We start from the raw sequence: 12,830 nt of genomic DNA on the forward strand, positions 1-12,830 counted from the left end.
ATTTTTAAGGTGTTCTGACACTCAAATCTTAATTAATAATTGAATAATTACTTTCACTGGATAAACACTTGTGAAATAGATCCCTTTCAAAAATAAAAACATGTTTAACTTGCCCTTCCTGCAGAGAGAGGGTTATTTTTCAATTATTTCAAAGTATATTAAACTCTTTTCCTATTATTTGCGCGAAATGTTTTTGTACCTCTTCTTGTTGTACCTGGCTTAATTAATAAATTTACCTGTTGATAAAGGAGTAAAATCAAGTGCTTCAGCTATTCTTTCTTGACATTTTCTCTGTACAATGGGTGTGCTATGAAGGCAAACTGATTCGGAATTTCCAGAACCTTCTCTGACCAGAAGTGGAGATGTGCTGAAGGATGCCCGACCTTCATCTTTGACATGTTTCTGTACATTCCCACTGGGTGCTGTGTCATTTTCTTCCACAGGTGATGAAATTATGTTCTGACTCTGCCAGTCTGCATCTTCTAAACTAGATGGTTTGGAATCTGGGGATGCTGCTTGTTGCCAAGGAGGAAGCACTGGTGAATCTGGTGAACTATAATTGACATAATAATCATCATCCTCTTCTTCTTTATCAAGTTCTATTGCTGAAGGAGCAAGCAGCAATGTCCCGCTTTCAGGTGGAGTTTTACTGGGTTCTATGGTATTTGTAGAAATCTGTACAGTATTCATATATTTATCACAAGTTTCCTTGGTCTGTGTTGGTGTAGGATCTGCCTGTGAAACAGGAGCATCTTTTGTAGGCACAATAGGTATGCTGTCTTGCAGGCTAGGTAAACTGAAATTCTTAGCTGCTTTTACTACTTCAGTAGGCTGATCTTCAGGCAATGCTATGGATCTGAAATTCTCTGCTACTTTCTCAGTGTCAACAGGCTGATCCTTAGGCAACTTCTTGACATGCTCATACTCTTCTTTGGCATGAAGCCACATCTGAACCTGTTGGCGACTCGGTGCGCATTTACACGGCATGATGACTATTTTTTTATCTTCGCTAGTTTTATGGCTATTAGTTTCTCCTTTGCCAGCAATGGAATGACAATTACGTGGTGGTGAACCTGGTCTAGGACTTTGTGTCATTGCTGAAAATGCAGTCTTCCAGAGGCGTAGTCCTTCCAATGAGAAATCTCCCTCAAACTCAGGCAGATCATTTGGAAGTCTAGTTTCTACTGTGAGAAGCCGTCCTCCAATCTCCCTGTAAAGAGAATATTTTAAGCTATTACTCTGCCCTAAATTGGAAACCTACTGAGAGTAACTCCTTTCTTTCTTTCTAATGGAGGGATGGGAGTTTCTGAATCACTCTTAGTGCCCCAAGGATCTCTTCCAAATGCTACCTGCTTTACCTTTTATCTTCCACACTAAATATCCTAGGACAATCATCAACTTTTCAAAAGAGGAGTGATTTAGTTCCATCCAAACTCTATCAAACACTCTCCTGAATCGGCAAGAGAAATCACTAAAGGAAATCACTTTTCCCTCAGAGACAGACCATGCCATTTCCACACAGCTCTCAACTCCTATTAGTTCAAGAATGTGGGAACAAACTGGAGTCTCTAGCATCATGGAGAGTAGTTCAGTACAGTATTATTAAACTACTGGAAAGGCCATTTTTCACACTCAAACAAAATTAAATTTTAATGGTCAGTAATAATATATTTGCAAAGACAGTAGCTTGGTGTTTTGGAGTAGAAAATATTAGAACATGATGTAGTTGGGGATTGGTCCTGCTTTGAGCAGGGGGTTGGACTAGATGACCTCCTGAGGTCCCTTCCAACCCTGATATCCTATGATTCTAGTTTCAGAAAGGAAGTAGAAATCCCATTTGGTTAAAGAATCACAGCTGAAGGACCACTCAACTTTCTGATCCTGATGTAAAATGCCAATGAATTTCTGGAAGAAGCAGCTGTTAGTACATTTAGTACACAAGTAGTAAAGGTAACACACGTACAATTTCAGCATTGTGAGGAAGCGTCACTTAGTACACTGTGAATGTATGACCAGTTTCACTACTTGCATACATCATAGCATGGTCAACAATTGTCATCAATTAAAGGTTTGGGTATCTATGCACTTGTCAGAATTACAAGCAGTCCTCAAGATGAAAACCAGGAAGAGTCCTCATGGCTCTAATCTCTAGAACAGGAATGGACAACAGGCGGACCGCGGGCCAAACATGGACCACCAGACGCTTTTGAATGGACTGCAAAATCTTTTTATTTACTTATTATCTTTATTGCTATTGTGGTGTGAAAAATGTTTCTCTGGAGTCTGGACCTTGCCTATACCTTGACCAAGAAATTTGGACCTTGACAAAAAATAATTGACTATTCCTGTTCTAGAGCAAGTCACATGGTCAGATGTCTTCCTTCACCCAAGGAGAAGGTAGTCAGCTCATTCCTCCTTTGATCATCTTTAGGGACAACAAAATTGGCACGTGGCATTAAAGTGGATAACGGTAAGGGAAGGACAATTATTCTATTTTATTTAACTACAGAGTTAAAACAAAAGCCGTGGAATTTAAGTTTATCACTTCAAATCTTTTACATCGGAGAGTGAAAAATTCCTATATATAGCTAAAATTAGCTTTAGGAATACATGCAATTAGAGTTAACAGAATTACAAATATACATACATATAGAAATGCCTTGTAATAAAAGTGTACAGACAAATTACCTTGGCTTTTCTGGTGCATCAGAAGGATTGCTGCAAAATGGTTCTTGGTAAATTGTTTCTGCAAGGTCATGATCTAGCAAAGTTGCCATGATTTCTTCACGACTTGGTGGTGACATGAGAGGTTTAAGAATGTGAGCAGTACGAGGCGTAAAACTTCCATTCTTTGACTGTGAGGGAGAACTGGTTGATCGTGGTGAACTGTCTGGAGTTGGAGTTAATCCTTCATTGTTTCTTGAAGCATACAACTCTAAATCCTCAGAAGCTGCATCCACGAGTTCACCATCCGGAGAAGACAATACGGAAGTAAAAGAGGTATTAATTGAACCAAGTGGCTGACATGGTTCAAAAGTGGTTTCTTTTCTAGTGCAGCTTTGAATGAAGTCTGAACAGCTTGACTGTGGAAGGCTAAGAAATACCTCTTTATTTACTGGATTTCTATTCAACTTGAACTTCTCATTTACATAGTCCCCTGCCTGTTGCGTACAGAAAATATCTACTGATGAGCTAGTTCGAGATGCTGAAGGATGAACATTGTTTCTCCACTGACCATGGCGATGGTTCTCATTGTTATTCATAGAGGTTTTCTCAAAAAGTTCAGGACTTAGAGCACCAGATGTTATCCATGTACTTGGGTCTGAAGAGCGATGTTTTTCTTCCTCAGATTTTTGGCTGTTATGACCGAAAAGTTCATTTTCTGCTGTTTGTCCAGGAAAAAGATCCTGAACTGCATCACTCAAAAACTTCTGTGGCAGACTTTGATCTGCTGGGACAAACTGACTTGCAGAGTACAAACTACAAAATCCAGTCTGCCCTATGGTATTAATATCAAAATTGTAATTATGGTCTGGTGACAGGCTGTCTTCAAGTGAGTAACAGCTTTCAAAGCCTGGGTCTGAAAAAAAACCAGGGCTGTCATCAGATATAAAGTGGTCAATCTGATTAGTGTTATGCTGGTTTGAAGAATCCACTTTTAAAGGTTTCGGTGTTTTTTCTTTAGGTTTTGTATTTCTGGGAGCGCGAGACTTTCTTGGTGATGTGACTGACTGTGATCTTTTAATTGCTTTATGCTGTTCAGGAGAGCAAGAAATACTTTTGTTTATCTGAGGTGTAACTGATAATGGCTCTTGCAAAATACCTGCATGTTGTGCTTTTTGCTGTCTCTTTTGTAGTAACTCTTTTAGAACAGCTAATCCAGACTGTCCTTCACTGAATGCTGATGGGGTCATTACAGTCCTGTTTTTGCACTGGGAGATAGTTTTTGTTTGTGAGATGGTTTCTGACAAAGACCGATGTTTTATTCTTTCGGGTTTAAAATGAGACATATCAAAAATAAATCCTCCCTGTTTTTGCTCCCATTTTAGCTGTTTCACTGGACTCCTTAAAGAAGTTACAAAACAGTTCTTAGGCAACTGAAGCGATCCATGGCTTTCCTCAGATGATTTAAGTATAGAAGAATAAGAATCTGCATGTTTTGATGCTTCTGGTAAGCATACAATCTGCTGCTGATTATTGTCTTTACAATGCAAAAAATTAGTGGTATGTAACTGATCTGTCTTCGTTGTATCTGGAAAGCTATGTGTTTCATTTAATTTTCCAATTGATGACAAGTATCTATTCTGTGAATTTATCATCTCTTCTGTCTTTGTAGATGTTTTATCTTTAGAGTTACATATATTCTGTGTTACCTGAGATGAGTGGTTAGATGGGTCAAATATATTATTTTGACTCAGACTAGATTCCTTCATTCGAAACACAGCATTTTGACTCTTAGACCTTTGGGAGTTTATTTTTGTTATTTCCCTTCCAGGTATCACAGGAGCAGAAACGACAGATGAATGAAGATTTTCTCTTGGAGTAGACAAACCTTGCAAACTCACAGGCTTATCAGTTTCCAGCAATGGATAAAAATAGCCAGATGAATTTCCTTGTACATCCACTGTTGGGGGGAGCTGTGTTGATAGTAGATGTCCTGTTGAATAGCCAGTTAGAGGAACATCTTTCTGAGTAAGAAGTGGTTGTGAGCTGCCAAAGTTGTGAGTAATTTCAGGCAGATCTTGATGTTTCAGCACAAATTTAACTTCTGCAGCAGAACGAGTATTTCCTTTTTCATCTTTAAATGTCATACGCTTTCTTGATGACATTTTTTCAGTTATTTTTTGTCTCTGTTTTGTCCTAGGTTTCTTCTTTCCATCATTTGCTGTTTTATTAGTCTGATTAATCTTGTTCCTTTTCTTAGTAGCTACCGTAGCAAATTTCTTTTTACATTTCTTAACCTGAGTTTTTGCTCGACTATTTTTTCCTACAATGGAATTAACAGTCTTGCTGATGTACATATTAGGACCCTTAATAAGTAAAGCTTCTTTGTCTAGTCCATTCATAATTTCTTCTGCTTTTGGATCAGTGGGAGACCAGCAGCGAGGGGGAGATGCATTTACTGGACTTATGCTTCTCTCAGAGAGAAAACCTAATTTAGACATAACGTCACTATAGTGATAGTCACAGTCTTCAGCTTCAGCATTATAAGATGGTGAAGGGGGAGAAAGGATTGCATGAGTTCTTTTTCTGAAAGATAAAGTTCTTTTAATATTTTTACTACTTGTTTTTTGTGGTTTTCCAACTTTTTTCTTAGCTGACTTATGTTTTGCTTTCCTTCTGTGACTTTTCTTTGGTGTTAATGGATAAATAGGATATTTGGTTGCAGGGGAGTCAGGAACGTTTGGCCAAAAGTCCTTTAAAGGTGCAAGCTTTTTATATAGGTTCATCTTTTCTTCTGTAAGTATCACTTGTTCTTCACTAGAGTCTATTTTTCCTATTTTAACAAGCATATTTTTTCTGCCTCTAAATCTATTAATGATAATGTATTTGATAATAACAGGTGGCAGTTTTTTAGAGAGTTTTCTACGTTTTCGAGATTTCTGAGACCCATCCAAACTTTCACCACTTTCTATGGGCTGAGGTAGGCTAATTTTTGAGTTGTGCATGACAAAACTTGATTCGCTGTCTTCAGTTTCATAATTTACTTTTCGTTTAGTTCGGAGTGTATATTTATTCCCACATAATCCAAATGACTGCTCTGTTTCCAGGGATCCATCTCTAAATTGGCAATCAATACAATTAGCATTATTTGCAGGCATTTTGTTTTCAAAAGCACCATGAGGAACTTGAACTAAATCAATAGGTAATGCACTGTCCTTGTCAGGAATGTTACTGCAAGCATCATCTTGCGTATAGCAGCTTTCCTTCATGGATGCAACATCATTGACATCTGCAGGTTCCTGATAATTGCTAAGACCCAATTTCTTTTTATTCAGCTTTAACCTGGATTGTCTGTTGCCCTGCTGTAATTTATACGTCACAGGAGCTAATTTTTGTGGTCGGCTGAGACAATTAGAAAGAACAACACTGGGAAAAAACATATAATGTGCTGCTTGTTGACTGAGGCTTGTTTTTTCTGTCTTATGCTCCTGAAATTCTTCATACCTAATTTTAAGTTTATTAAGGCTTCCTTCTTCATCAGTGCTACTTTCAACAGAATGCCCTGCAGTTCGATTCCCTCCTGAGCAAGACACCAATTCACAACTTTCTGTTACCGTTGAAGGGAAAAAGCTATTTATACCTGTGCTGCTGGATTTTTCATTTGCTTCAGAGGGTATTTTATTTTTGGAGAGGCTTAGCTCTGAAAAACTGAATGAGTTTTTACTCAACACACTATCACTAATGTGGCAGCTCATATGCATAAAAGAGGCATCATCCTTGTCTACCTTTCTGATGCTGGTGTACTTCCTACTTGGTATCTGTCTGCTCACCGATGAAATATCTTCTTCATATTCAAAAATATTATTTTCACATGAAGAAACTGGAAGAATATCTTTCTTATTAGTTTCCTTGTGAGAGTTTTCAGAATGGGCACTATTGCTGAATGATGTTGGACACTTTGCAGTGTAAGTGCTTTCTTTTGTGAGAGAATGGACTGAAAGATCAGGTCTTGCTTCAGCATTTGGTTGTGAAAGCTCTTCTACTAAATCTTCATTGTTCAAAACATGGGAAGAAAGGGCACTTGTGTGTTTACACTGAAAAGTAATCTTAGCAGAAGATGGGGGTTCTAGCGTAGTAGCGTCTTTGTGAAACATCGAGGTCTTTACGGACATTTTACTTGTTGCAATTATGGAGGAGTGAGTTCGAGAACTTTCATTATTCAAAGGATTGTCTGGAATGGAAGAAAAGCAATTATTTTTACTTTTTTCCCCTCATTTCAAAATATCTATCTTAAGATATTAACCATTTTAAAAATACCTCTATGAAAATAACTCCCATCAAAAATCAAAATCATATTTTATTTATGGGCAAGATTGTTATGACTATGATTACGGCTATGTTTTAGGCACAGGTATTTTTGGTAAAAGTAATGGACAGGTCACGGGCAATAAATATAAATTCACGGCCTGTGACCTGTCCATGACTTGTACTATAAATCCTGATTAAATCTTGGGTGCTTTGGGGCAGAGGGCAGCCCAGGGGTGCCACAGGTGCTCGGGGGGGGGGGAGGGGACGGGGGGAGAGGGTGGGTTTGGTGGGGCTGGTAGGCTCTTAGCTGTAGGGGCGGCCAGGGGGCTCTGTGTGCTGCCCCCACCCCAAGCACTGGCTCCGCAGTTCCCACTTTTTGGGAGTCACAGCCAATGAGAACTGCGGAGGCGGCACCTGAGGATGGAGGCAGCATGCAGAGCCACCTGGCCATGCCTACGCATAGGAACTGAGGGACACGTCACCAATTCTGAGGAGCCTCCCGAGGTAAGCGCTGCCAAGAGCCCTCACCCCTTCCTGCACCCCACCCCCCTACCTCAGCCCTCTCCCACACCCAAACTCCTGCTGCTGCTTGGGGGAAAGGGGCACGGCGGCTTGAGACTGCCCCAGCAGCGGCTGGTGTGACTGGCTCAGGGGCTACCCGAGCTGCTCAGGCATTCCCTGGGTCAGCCGCATCGGTCACTGCAGAAATCATGGAGGTCCCGGAAAGTCACAGAATCCATGATTTCCATGACCTCCAGGACAGACTTGCAGCCTTAACTATGATTCACATGAGCATAGAAGTTGTCATACCAGATCAGATCATTTAAACAACTAGTGCAGCAGCCATTCTGCCAGTCATTCCTAAATACTACACAAATACACACATGCCAAATTTTTAAACCAAAGGAAGAATTTAGGCTTCTAAATCCACCTTCAGATACCTAAATACAAGTGGCCTGATTTTCAGGAGTGCTGACCTACCAATGCCAGTGATGTCAAGGGAGCTGTACATGCTCACTACCTTTGAAAATCAGGCTTATTAGGATTAATAAATTTAGCACTAGAAGCTTAATTTCAGATTTTGAGATGTTAGCTATAGTCATTTGCTTTGCTCCTGTTTCAACTTGTATTATTTATTGATCTGTGTCTATCTCCATGCATTTCCATAAATCCTGGAAATCCAATGAAGGATTTGTTTGGTTATTATTCAGATAAAAGGATAACAACAGGGATACACATTCTATTCAAGAGAAGAATGCCCAGACACCTCATCAGCTAAATAATTGAAGAGTTTGCCAAAGGGTCATTATTTACTGTTAAGGAATAAATACTAGGCATATAGCCTCTCTCTCATCTGTGATTCTATACTATCACTTTCAAATTTGCACTGCAATGAGGCACTGTCACAACATATTATCATAACCCTTCATGGATTATTTTAAAATATATTTCTAAAATGCAAAACCATTCTGAAAATATATTTTTTAAAACAGTGTTTAAAAACCAAATTCTTGCCTTATTGAGCACATGCAAATTGCATTAATTTTATAGAGATTTGTGCACATGCATAGGAGGGCAAAATTTTCACCCTAGGGAAGTAATTAATAAGAATTTCATGCTAACCAGCTAGATTTCAGACTAAGAAATACGGTGTTGTAGAGTTTGAATTTAATCTGCAATTTCAAGTTTGTAGTCCATTTAGTACAATTAACACAGTGTCTCAAAACTATATTAAAAAATATAATGATGTAACCATGTTACAATTTTCTGGTGCAAGTGTTGGAGGAACCAAGTAGGGGCAGAGCTCTTCTTGACCGCTGCTCACAAATGTAAGAATTAGTAGGGGAAGCAAAAGTGGATGGGAACCTGGGAGGCAGCGACCATGAGATGGTCAAGTTCAGGATCCTGAAACAAGGAAGAAAGGAGAGCACCAGAATATGGACCCTGGACTTCAGGAAAGCAGACTTTGACTCTCTCAGGGAGCTGATGGGAAAGATCCCCTGGGAGAATAACATGAGGGGGAAAGGAATCCAGGAGAGATGGCTGTATTTTAAAGAATCCTTATTGAGGTTGCAGGAACAAACCATCCCGATGTGTAGAAAGAATAGTAAATATGGCAGGCTACCAGCCTGACTTAACAATTAAAATCCTTGCTGATCTTAAACACAAAAAAGAAGCTTCACTGGAAGACTGGACAAATGACCAGGGAGGAGTATAAAAATATTGCTCGGGCATGCAGGAGTGAAATCAGGAAGGCCAAATCACACTTGGAGTTGCAGCTAGCAAGGGATGTTAAGAGTAACAAGAAGGTTTTCTACAGGTATGTTAGCAACAAGGTGGTCAAGGAAAGTGTGGGCCCCTTACTGAATGGGGGAGGAAACCTAGTGACAGAGGATGTGGAAAAAGCTAATGTACTCAATGCTTTTTTTGCCTCTGTCTTCACAAACAAGGTCAGCTCCCAGACTACTGCACTGGGCAGCACAGCATGGGGAGGAGGTGACCAGCCCTCTGTCAAGTGAGAAAGAAGTGGTTCAGGACTATTTAGAAAAGCTGGACGAGCACAAGTCCATGGGGCCGGATGCACTGCATCCGAGGGTGCTAAAAGAGTTGGCGGATGTGATAGCAGAGCCATTGGCCATTATCTTTGAAAACTCATGGCGGTCGGGGGAAGTCCCGGGCGACTGGAAAAAGGCTAATGTAGTGCCCATCTTTAGAAAAGGGAAGGAGGATCCAGGGAACTACAGGCCAGTCAGCCTTACCTCAGTCCCTGGAAAAATCATGGAGCAGATCCTCAAGGAATCAATTTTGAAGCATTTAGAGGAGAGAAAAGTGATCAGGAACAGTCAGCATGGATTCACCAAGGGCAAGTCATGCCTGACTAACCTGACTGCCTTCTATGATGAGGTAACTGGCTCTGTGGATGAGGAGAAAGCAGTGGACGTGTTATTCTTTGACTTTAGCAAAGCTTTTGATACGGTCTCCCACAGTATTCTTGCCAGCAAGATAAAGTAGTATGGACTGGATGAATGGACTATAAGGTGAATAGAAAGCTGGCTAGATCCTCGGGCTCAATAGGCAGTGATCAATGGCTCCATGTCTAGCTGGCAGCCGGTATCAAGCGGAGTGCCCCAAGGGTCGGTCCTGGGGCCGGTTTTGTTCAATATCTTCATTAATGATCTGGAGAATGGCGTGGACTGCACCCTCAGCAAGTTTGCAGATAACACTAAACTGGGAGGAGTAGAAGATATGCTGGAGGGTAGGGATAGGATACAGAGGGGCCTAGACAATTTAGAGGATTGGGCCAAAAGAAATCTGATGAGGTTCAACAAGGACAAGTGCAGAGTCCTACATTTAGGAAGGAAGAATCCCATGCACTGATACAGACTAGGGACCGAGTGGCTAGTTAGCAGTTCTGCAGAAAAGGACCTAGGTGTTACAGTGGACGAGAAGCTGGATATGAATCAACAGTGTGCTCTTGTTGCCAAGAAGGCCAATGGCATTTTGGGATGTATAAGTAGGGGCATTGCCAGCAGATCAAGGGACATGATCATTCCCCTCTATTCGGCATTGGTAAGGCCTGATCTAAGTACAGTGTCCAATTTTGGGTCCCACACTACAAGAAGGATGTGGAAAAATCGGAAAGAGTCCAGTGGAGGGCAACAAAAATGATTAGGGGGCTGGAGCACATGATTTATGAGGAGAGGCTGAGGGAACTGGGATTGTTTAGTCTGCAGAAGAGAAGAATGAGGGGAGATTTGATAGCTGCTTTCAACTACCTGAAAGGGGGTTCCAAAGAGGATGGATCTAGACTGTTCTCTGTGGTGGCAGATGACAGAACAAGGAGTAATGGTCTCAAGTTGCAGTGGGGGAGGTTTAGGATGGATATTAGGAAAAACTTTTTCACTAGGAGGGTGGTGAAGCACTGGAATGGGTTAACTAAGGAGGTGGTAGAATCTCCGTCTTAAGAAGTTTTTAAGGTCAGGCTTGACAAAGAGCCCTGGTTGGGATGATTTAGTTGGGGACTGATCCTGCTGTGAGCATGGGGTTGGACTAGATGACCTCCTGAGGTCCCTTCCAATCCTGATATTCTATGATTCTATGTTGGTCTCAGAATATGAGAAACACAAGCAGGTGAGGTAATATCTTTTACTGGACCAACTTCTGTTGGTGGAAGGTACAAGGTTTGTGTCACTCTGCTTCCTTCCCCAGACTTGAAGAGCCCTGTATCTTGAAAGCTTGAACCTTCCACCAGTAGAAATTGGTCCAGTAAAAGATATTACCTCACCTACCTTGTCTCTCTCATTAAAGAAAAATGACTACTATTAGAAAAAAACTAAAGCAAATACTTCATCTTAATATTAGGATCCCTTTGCCACAGAACCAAGCATTTGTTCTCTCTCTCTATTTATATTTCATTACCTTGTTCAATATACTTATATAAAGATAATATATAGATCACCTTACTAGAAGTAAGTAGAAAATAGTATTTAAATATTCTCTTATCATCAAAATCACATTACCCACACTATGAATTGAAGTAATTTCAGACCTTTTTTATTTTTGCAGAGGTAATGAGGGTAAGGGGGAGAATTTTTTTTTTTTTTTAATTCTGAAACTTGAAACTTCTTCCTTGCTAACTTGTTCCTGCTTGCTGTTACACAGTTTTAAACTCATGCAATTTCAGGATATAGATATGCAATATATTGAATGAAATGAAGGCTGAAAGTGAGTTACACTGCATTAATTATGGGTGGTATATAACTGAACAACAGTACATAGGGAGTCTGGATTTACTAAAGTTTACTAAATTCAGTATACTTACAGTGAAATCCTGGCAGACTAAATGGTTTCATGAAAATAGTAATTTCTATATTGTGTATGCATAATAAAAATTTCAAACAAATTTAAAAAAAAAATCCCTATGGTAACTGGATGAGCTTTACCTTCTCCCTTAAGACTAATTTAAGACCCTCTTTACTCAGACTAAAAAAAAAGCAGGGCAGGAGAGGGAAGGTACAGTTGGGAGAACCATAAGCCTTTTATGATTAATCATCTTATAAGCCAATTTACAGTATTTAAGGGTCATTTCCTGCAAAGTGCTGAGAGCACGTCCCTCCCACTGACTTGGGAGTTGAGGGCAGTCAGATCTTCCAGGATTGGTACACTGATCAGGAAACCATTTATGTTCCATGCAGTAACTCAATTTTGAAAGGATTTGTTTAAAAGGTGTAATTTTTAAAGTAGTTTTACTATTTACTTACCACCGTTTTCATCTGCAGTTCCATCTAACTGAGGTATAGAGAGATTAGCTAGAAGCAAACTGTTACCACTCCATTCCATTTCTTCTTCTGAAGATGAATCCTCCTCTTCAGTTGAGCTTCTATGCATATTTTTGCTCACTGACCTAAAGACAATTAAACAACCCTGATAAGAGCCGTATATTTTAGATTGCAAAAAACCTCTGGCTGGAAAGAATTATGGTGGAGGTAAGTGGGAGTCCCTTATCTTAAAGGATCAGCCTACTGCTGGTGGTCCAGAAAAGAAGTGTGCACCATAAGATTTAATCATTGCCCCCAAGGTGAACAGGAACACATGGTGCTATTGTTGGACTGTCAGGTCAGTCTTTACAAATGTATTTCCTAAACATTCACTCCAGGTACATCAAGTGTCAAACCTATACAGCAAGGCTCTAAACTGATTATAATGAAAAGGATGACAGATCAGGAACACAGATACAGGAAAAAGCTACCTTAAAATATGTTCTCGACAGCAAAATTAGAGGCTTGGATACAAAAAACACACATATAAAAGTGATTATCAAGTGTCACCACTTTAAAAGCCATATCTAGCCTGAGATC

At 40.0% G+C, this 12,830-nt stretch overlaps 1 protein-coding gene across 2 annotated transcripts in view; it reads right to left on the bottom strand.

The window, feature by feature from the left end:
• REV3L (REV3 like, DNA directed polymerase zeta catalytic subunit) overlaps positions 1–12,830 on the bottom strand; it is a 258,653-nt gene that overhangs the window by 90,956 nt on the left and 154,867 nt on the right. For both annotated transcript variants that reach the window (XM_077812949.1, XM_077812950.1), the window contains 3 exons: positions 12,234–12,376; positions 2,689–6,895; positions 237–1,210 (listed from right to left, as the gene is read on the bottom strand). In XM_077812949.1, coding sequence (XP_077669075.1) covers positions 237–1,210; positions 2,689–6,895; positions 12,234–12,376 — 5,324 coding nt within the window. The remainder of the gene's footprint in view (positions 1–236; positions 1,211–2,688; positions 6,896–12,233; positions 12,377–12,830) is intronic.

Source organism: Eretmochelys imbricata, chromosome 3 (genome assembly GCF_965152235.1).
Source record: "Eretmochelys imbricata isolate rEreImb1 chromosome 3, rEreImb1.hap1, whole genome shotgun sequence".
In the NCBI taxonomy this organism is placed as follows: Eukaryota; Metazoa; Chordata; order Testudines; family Cheloniidae; genus Eretmochelys; species Eretmochelys imbricata.